At 41.8% G+C, this 9085-nt stretch overlaps 1 protein-coding gene across 1 annotated transcript in view; it reads right to left on the bottom strand.

The window, feature by feature from the left end:
- The window catches only part of asah2 (N-acylsphingosine amidohydrolase 2), a gene marked incomplete in the record, with an annotated part of 9865 nt that extends 1412 nt beyond the window's left edge, over positions 1-8453 (bottom strand). Inside the window, 11 exon segments of the mRNA XM_035670821.1 lie at positions 221-325; positions 632-718; positions 1038-1163; positions 3576-3696; positions 3908-3985; positions 4081-4208; positions 4287-4463; positions 4709-4852; positions 6760-6845; positions 7008-7142; positions 8372-8453. Coding sequence (XP_035526714.1) covers positions 221-325; positions 632-718; positions 1038-1163; positions 3576-3696; positions 3908-3985; positions 4081-4208; positions 4287-4463; positions 4709-4852; positions 6760-6845; positions 7008-7137 — 1182 coding nt within the window.
- Positions 8454-9085: the final 632 nt, after the last annotated feature.

The following is a 9085-nucleotide window of genomic DNA, read 5'->3' as shown; positions in this document are numbered from 1 at the left end:
AACCTGTTAAACACTAACAGAAACAGATGATTGTGAATCAGATCAAGCAGCAAGGAGACTTAACCTTTACTTCATTTATTGCAACAGTGTAACATCACAGTCTGGTTGTTCAACACACGGAACAAATAACTTCTAACTTCACTGAAACTAATCCTGGCAGACTGATCGATACGATGGATGATGGATAACAGCTATGAGTCCTTTTGATGTTGATGCTCACCGTGTGTGTGTCGTTGATCTGAACTGTGACATCTGTCATGTTGACCCACTGATGAGCAGAGTGAACAAAGCCCGTCACCTCCTCCACTGCGTTAGCATACAGCTCCTGCAGGGGGCAGCAACTCATTGACACACTGTTCAGCTGTGAGGACTCTCTATTGATCTTTATTGATTTATGATTAAAGCTTATCCAGACCTTGACCCCAAAACAAAGTCTTAACCTTAAAATAAAAAGCTTACCTTGTGGGGACTTGAATATGAGTCCCCACAATGCACATTATACAACACAATGGGTTACATTCATTCTAGATAGGATCTTTCATGTTTTACAAGTTTTCCATCCACCGTAGTTTTACTACACAGTTGATAGGCTGAGCTGTATTTAATTATATTCAGAGAGACAAACAGGTACCTTGGCCTTCCTGTAGATGTTGTGTCCGATGATCCTCGTGCTCTCGAACATGTCGTCTCCAGGTCCAAACGCTTTACACATCTTAGTCTGAGAGACACACACTTCCTGTTTACTGCCTGCTGTTCATATTGAATGAATGAGCATCATGTACGTCTATAAAGATGGTGGACAGCTCTTTTGTCATTTTGTTTTAGGTCGTTCTTATCACGCTGATGTTTGTTCAAGGGTTCATTTTTATCATCAGTTTTAAGTTTTAATTTATGTAAAAATATAAAAATGGGGTTTCACGTCATGAGCTGCTCGTCTGCTCGCCATTGGTGAAAGATGGCAGCGGGAGGAAGTGGAAACGTCCATCTTTTATATGTCAGTGATGACTGTGTGTGTGTGCGTGTGTGTGTGTGTTTACCCCTCCCACAGGACAGGAGCTGTTCAGGTAGTCACAGGGCAATCCGGTGTTCACACAATGAGGTCCTTTGATGTTCGGACTGACATCGCCGAGGTTACTGGAGGAGAAACCAGCAACAAACCCTCCCTGAAACACACACAGGTCATCAGCTGACCCTGAATGCACATGATACTGAATGTCTTACAGGTTCCCTTAAGAGTTTTTGACCTCTAGTAGCTCTATGGAGCTGTAAGCTAGTAAGCGTGGATGTAAACAATGCTAATAGCTAAACAATCAGCTTTGCAACTGTTTTATGGTATTGGTTAGACCTCAAAGATTCACACGACCTTTGTTTGTTCTCATCTCTAATACGTTTTTGGGAATTAAAGTTTATATATACAGAATTCACTTGCCACTAGACTCTATTCAGCGGCTATGCCTAAAATGAGGGGCAGACAGGCTAATAACACACTCGCTGTAGCACCGCCTTGAAGTGAAATTACTTCCAAATGTATGTTTGTAACACTGATGTGAGAAATTAGTAGCTATGCTTGCTTGGGTAATCTTAGCTGACCAGTAAACAATAACTAACATTGGCTCTTTAGCCCGGGGGACAAGAAACAGATTCTGAGAAGGTTCTCGAGTTGAACCAACTAAACTAGGTTGGTGGAAAACGGGTAACGGACGACCAACGACTACAAACCAACCAGAATACGATACGAGATGATGCTGAACACGCTGGTTGGACTATAGTGTGACATTCAATAAACTCACACACTCACTACACTACTATCGACTGACATTTAAACAGATACTGATATATCTGCAATCAACTGATATCAGCTGATATATTGATAAGATAAGATGTTCCTTTATTGACTGATAATTAGACACAGCAGCATAGGGGAATGTAGTGCAAAGAGAAGTGAAAAGTACAATAAGAATCACAAAATAAGAATATTACAAAATATAATAAAGAAAATACAGACTATAAATGAAAAGTATATACACTATATACACTATATGCAATATGCAAATAAAATGGTGTATTATAAAATAAATAACAAAAACAAACAAAAAAATATTTTGAGCAGCTTTAAAAAAAAAGAGAAACTAAATTGTACATGTGCAACTTCAATATAAATAGTTTGTGCAAAAGCAGGGCTTTGATGTCCCTGTTGATCCATGGCTTGTTGTTGGGAAACAGCGAATCCTCGCTGTCCTCACAGAACCTGATGTAGTCCGTGACACACTGGGTGAGACCCTCGATGTCATCTCCGTAGTCTTCCTGGAACACTTCCCAGTCGGTTGTCCTGTAACACTCCATCAAGGCCTCCTCTGCCTCCACCGACCACTGCTGCACAGTCCTGGTGGTGGACTGTCCTCCTAACAGCAGGCCTGTATGTAGGAGTGAGCTGTATCAGGCAGTGGTCAGATTTGCCTCCTTTGCATTGGCATACAGCAAATCCAAGTTCTTTTCCCCTCTGGTTCTACAGGGCACGTACTGGGTAAAGTTGGTCAGGGTCTTTGATATTTTGGCATGGTTAAAATCTCCATTTATTAGTGTGTGAGTGAATGATGTCACAGGCGTGCGCTGCTGCTGCCGATGGAGGAATGTAAACAATGACAACAATAGTGGCCGAAAACTCACAGGGCAGATAGTTTTCTAGATTCCTATCTGCTCGGACTAGTGATAAGTCAACTAGTTCCACTGAGCAGTCTGTTGTATTCCCATTCAGCCATGTCTCAGTCAGACATAGCACTGTTGTTGCTGTTGTCGCTGCTCGCTGTCCCCCATCATTGCTGCTGTCGTCGTCATCGTCTTTTTCATGATCATTAGTGTATTGGTGTAGTTGTTGTGTCTGTCTGTCTGTCTCTCCCTCTGTCTCTCTCACCCTCTCTCTCTCTCTGGCTTGTATCTCCGCCGCCTCTCTGTCTTCTTGTTCCTCAACGTGCCTGCTCTGGATCTCCTTCGGACATGTCACACATAAGTCTAAATACCGGAGGAAGTCCTCACGTGAGTAACCCCCGGCGCTTTGGTGTGTTTTCGTCACGGTGTCCACATTTCCGCATATTGTTTATAGATGAAAACTAAGCTAACTGAGGCTAAAAATAAAAAACTAAACTACCAACACTGTCCTATTTACAACTAAATACAGTGCTAGTTAGAAGGTAAGAAAAAAGAAAATAAAGATTAAAAGGCAAAACTAGAGAGGAGGAGCGGGAGCTGTTGTGTGGAGCTGCCACTCTTAATCATTGTTAACATCACAAGTATAAACCCTAATTAAAAGTTCAAATAGTTTTCTATAAGTTGGAGGTCCTGTCATCCAATCACATTGTTACTATTTTTATTTTTTCCCCACAAAAAATGCACATTGCTGTATTCTTTGTCCAGCCCTGAGTACTACCTGTGATTGGTACCAATGAGAGGGTTGGGCAGTAGCCTTTCTGTAGCCTAAGAGGTGAAACCCTGGGCAGAGCATCCCTCTGCTGCTCATGAAGTTTCATTAATATAGTCAGTGAAACTGGAACCTGTGCAGAAAGACCTCATAATGTCACCTGTCCAGGTCGATCCCCGGGGTTCTTGTCCTGCTCCAGCAGGTAGGAGGCGTAGCCCATGTTATCACTGCTCACCATGCGGTTGGTGTAGTTCATGCTGACGGCGTGGACGGCGAACCAGCTGTCAGGAGGGACAGAGTCAGAGCAGCGTTGATAAAAGACAAAATTGATTAAATTGATTTTAGTTCAATCACTGCGATCAGTGCAAAATCTGAAAAAATCTACATGCCAATATTCAGTCACAGTCATAGCACCATCTACTGGGAACAGGAAGTAAGCCTTGAGTTGCAAGCATCATCTGCTTTTTTAATTGTTGCACCAGGTGTTTTTACCTGAGCATACCGATTCCGTCTCCATCCAGATCAGTGAACTTCAGCACCAACACCTGTTTATCCGTGTTCCACTTGTACCTGAAGAGATCAATAACAACATTAATCAATAAAGTCTTTATACATCAGAAGCAATACAAGCAAACATGTTGTGTTTTCTCTCTGGCATTGTGTACCTGTGTCTTTCATCCTTTGGGTTGTTCAGGTAGGACTGAGGACTTCTGTTCAGGCTGCTGTCATCCAGCTCCCCTCTGCTCCTGTAAATCCTGCCTGGCTTTATGGTAGCATGGGCTATGTCTATACTCTGGAAGAATTAATGGATGGTACATCAGACCGTGGTTTATGTTTGCTGAATATAAACCAATGAATAATTCACACAAACCTTCACGATGCCGTTGACCAGCGGCTCGATGGACGTCTTAATATAACCTTTACTGCTGATCATAAACAGAGTGTACTGGAAATATCCAGCCAGTCCAGAGTGTGTGTGAGTACCACTCAGAACCACATTGTCCTGACGGTACAGGTTCCCGTATTTCAGCTGCAATGCCTTCAGTACCTGCATGCACACAAATCAAATTAAATCTTGTTTTTTTTATCAAAAAGTGCTGGATTATCAGTATTAAACATAATAAAATAAATATATTCAATGAAAGTTGGATACCTCAAAATTGTGCAGTAAATGTACCACCACTGGTATTTTAATACTGTGGATACTTTTGTTTAATTAAAGGCTCTAAATACTTATTTGACTATGTATATGTATTATATTATATGTGTGTGTGTGTGTGTGTGTGTGTTGACCTCCAGTCGTAGCCTCTGTGATATCATTCCAATGTCTGCGGTTACGAACACGACCCTCTGCTTCCCGTCGTCAATGATGAAGGCTCGGCTGTACAGGCGAGTGTGTATGCCTGCGGCCGTCTGCTGAGGGTTTGCATAACCCATCTGAACATACACATACACACACATACACACAGATAACCAACTTGTTGTGATCATCTCAAAGAAAAAAATAATGGTGAGCTCAGTGACGTTGTCATCAGAGGGTTTCTTCTGAATCTGCAGAGTCGGAGGAAATCTGTGCTGGATCAACTGACTCTTTAACTCCTCTTGTTGCTCTGATCATGGATCCAATTCAATATAGGGCGGATTGTTATGTTGTTCAGCTCCTCCTGGATGATCCCGAGGCCAGGTTGTTCTGGGTCTACCCCGCGGGTAAGGATGGAACTTCAGAAGATTTTATTATCAATTCTGCTTATCAGTCCAATTCTTTGTCATTTTCTGTGTCAACACAACTGTTTTTTATCTCTGAACACAGTTATAGTGGTTTGAGTTTCTTAGTGAAAGGAAGACAGTGCTTTGTAAGTCTCCAACCAACATTGTTATGCAATTCCCATGTGCTGGAATTGATAAAATGAACTGATAAGCTCGGAGACATACAATTTAGATGGATCAGTTAAATTGGAACCAGTTCTCAATTCTCATCCTGACCCCGGGGTCTCCTTCCAGTTGTGCCTGGTAAACCTCCAAAGGAAGATGCCTAAGAGGATCTTGATCAGATGTTGAACCACCTCAACTGGCTCCTTTCAACATGAAGGAGCAGCAGTTCTACTCCGAACTCCCTCCGGATGTCCGAGCTCCTCACCCTACCTCTAACCCTGAGATTCCACCGGCAGCCGGAGGTGATCGCCAGGCCAGAAATCAGTCAGTCAATGGAAACACACCGTTTTAAGGACAAAATACAAAGGTCAGCAACGCCAGGCAGGAAGGTGCTCTCTGTGAGATTTGAAGACACGCTGATCACAGAGCCAAACTGCATTGCAGATGTGGTGCCGTAAACCCATGCACGTGGAATATTGGGGAAAGGCTGAGTCCAGACACCCTACGGAGGTAACTAATTTTGTCTGCTTGTATCCATGATCTCATCCTTTCGGTCACTACCCAAAGCTTATGGCCATAGCTGAAGGTTGGAACGTAGATAGATTGGTAAATCAAGAGCTGTGCTTTCAGCTTGTGAACAAGATACCAAGATATTTAAACTCCATGGCCTCAGACTCGGCCTTAATCCCGGCTGCTTCACACACAACCACCAGTACAGCTCTCTGTCCAGTTATACAATAACAGATGGCTTATAGCAGCAGCAGATGATCAAATTAACAGAAATGCAGTCAAACAAACACAGGTATTAAAGTATGGCCCCTAAGCTCAGTGCTGGTTAGCATCAACATGCTAGGTGTTGCTAAAAACAAACATTTCCTCCTCTAGTTCATTCAGAAGTACTCAGACACATCGAGGTTGACCTCAGGGTTTATGGTCCTCTAATTGCAGACGGAGAATCTGACACTTGGATATCTCTGATTTCCAAACCTTAAAGATTATCAGTCCAAACACACCCAGTCAGAAAGGACTGCTGCAGACTTTGGAGTTTGATTCCCTGCAGATAAAAGAGTTTTTGTTCTTTCCTACAATCTGTCCAGGTTGGGAAACATGGGAAACTAAAAACTTTATTTATTATTATTCTACCACACCCCTTCCAGACAGTATGGAACACCAAATGGTTCACAATTTGGCTAGCTATGGAACTACCAAGCGTTGCTGCCAGACGTTTCATAAGCAGAATGGATGAGACGTTAGTGCTAGTTTAAATGATATTGAAAAGAAAGGTTCGAACAGGAAATCACAGCATACCGGATATGATTTTTGAACTGAATTCGAAGACTATTCCGACGGGGAACTGAAGACGTTATATGGCTCCCTTCAAAGCCACTAGACTGCTTTGATGAAAACAGCAGTGATAAAAACACAGGATTTGCTAGTCTACAGCTGCCTGTACATGGTAGTTTGGTACTGACCAGAGGGATTTCAGCAGGCGGCCCGGTGCAGTCAGCCCGGCCCACTCCGATCAGGTAAGGCTTGTGTTGAGGTTCCGGCTCCGGACCTGACAGGACAACAGATATGGGATAGCTCCGCTCTTTCACGTTTTATCTCTTGTGTGGTAAGTGTCTTGGTATGTATCCGTTATTTGTTGACTCTGGCGCCATTCGGTGGTATAAACACACACAATGGTAAGTCTACTGAGTGTATGTTCGTATGTTCTCACCTGTGTGTGTTTTCTGGGTAGCCATCACTGCGATCAGTGTCACACACACGACTGTCATGATGATGAACAGGACGGCCAGCGTGGCCTCCAGAGCAGAAACACCACAACACACCGTCTTCCTGCCTGCCATACCGTCTGTGGAGGAAAACACTGTCAGAAGAGTCAAATGTATCTATGGACCATAGCTTTATGTTTTACTTTTACTTTTTAACTTGCATTGTTTTGTCTGTCAGTTCAGTGGACAGCTCGAAATACTACAATACCTCTTTTCCAGTGGTGCCTGAAGAGGATGTGCCAGATTTTTAAAGTGGCTGTCCGGCAAAGGATGAAATCCCTACTTTTGCATATTTAGTCGACCTGAAAATGGGCCAATCATGTTTACACATTGTGACTTAACTTCAGCTTGACTTCAGCCAGTGAGGATCATTATGAAATCAACATTATCCACAGAGGAGGTGCAGATTTTGCAATCAATACTCTATATCACTGGAAAAACATTCAGCTCAAAAACACTACTGAATGAAACATATGATAAGATATACCTTTATTAATAGAATCTGATGTTTCTTTTCAGTAGTGTAGAAGCTACCCGGAAGTGACTGTTGATGTTAGAGCCACGTCCCTGGGATTCGGTCTATAAAGGACATTTAAACCAGGGCAAACTTTATTATCAAAAGATACATTTTAGGCCAAAACAACCCTGTCTGGAGCCACAAAACATATTTAAGCTAGATAATGCCAGTGTTTATGGAGTCCAGTCCAGAGCTAGTCTAGCTAGGGCGACTCAAGTGTTGTAGCCACCACTACTGAGGTTTGGCAAAATATGGAAGAAATACAACCAGGTCAGGACGTAATGTCTGACGCACATTTTAGTTGATGAAATGTTTTTTTTAGTGTGTAATGGATACACATTTTCACAACTGAAGAATCTAAGTATCACTTTAGGCTAACAATGATATTTCCTTATTATTATTTGTCAAAGCCACAGGGAGCTAAAAGAGTCTAAAGAGTGCTTGAGTCGTAGATTACCTACCACTGACTGAAACCCATGACTATGGTTACTGAACTCACCCAAATTGATCCAAAATGTGAAAGAGAACAGATTTAATGCTCAGTCTCAGTTCAAAGTTCAATGTCATTGTTCTTCTCTGACGCTAATGGCTCCACCAGCCTTCATCAACCAATCAACATCTGGTAAAATTTGAATTACAATTGGATGAAAACCATACAAACCTGAGACAACTCCACACAGCTCAAAAAGCTGTTTGTTGCTGTCTGTTTTCACTGATCCACAGCATCCTGGACCACAGTGGAAACATAAAAATTTATCATAATCTGCGTTCAGAGAAGACTGTCGTACTCACCTTCAGCGTAACACTCAGGAGAGAAAACTTGTTAGTGTTGAGAGAGGTCTGTTTTACAGCTCGGATCAGTTCAGTTCAGCTGTTATCTACCTGATAAACAGTTGCAGCAGTTTTTCCTCTCTTGTTCCAAAGTTCACTCACCTGAGCACCATGCAGATTATAGATCAGTGATTACATAAGTAATAGAGCCACAATAAATTAATTCAAACAGCTGTTGATTCTTTATTCTATAAAACAATCATCTCAACTCAAGGTCTGCTGACTTGGTCGTTCTAAAGCTTCTGACCATATCAAACAGTCTAAATCAGGAAATAGACTGATGCACTGTCACATAACTATACATGTATGAGGAAAGGACCCTGTGAGGGGAATGTAATCACTGATGAGACCACTAGAAACAAGACATTTTCTGCCTTTTAAACAGTAGTGGGAGCAGTGAAAGTCCAATATGCCTGCAAGTTATTAATTAACAAAAATTTTCTGTAATACCTTTCAGGATTTAATACTTGGACCTCATTCAATTCAATTCAGTTCAATTCAATTTTATTTGTATAGCGCCAATTTCTAACAGAAGTTATCTCAGGACACTTTTCAAAATAGAGCAGATCTAGACTGTACTACTTATAAATTTGGAAATTGAACTACGGCAAAGCTACCTTAGTCTGGTTAATTGAAAATACTTAGTAGTTCACACTATTTTGTAAATAAATGATC

This window comes from Morone saxatilis, unplaced genomic scaffold (assembly GCF_004916995.1).
Source record: "Morone saxatilis isolate NCDOM2014 unplaced genomic scaffold, NCSU_SB_2.0 Contig1, whole genome shotgun sequence".
Taxonomy (NCBI): Eukaryota; Metazoa; Chordata; class Actinopteri; family Moronidae; genus Morone; species Morone saxatilis.
Note: the sequence above shows the minus strand (reverse complement) of the source record. Positions and strands in the feature narration are given on the sequence as shown.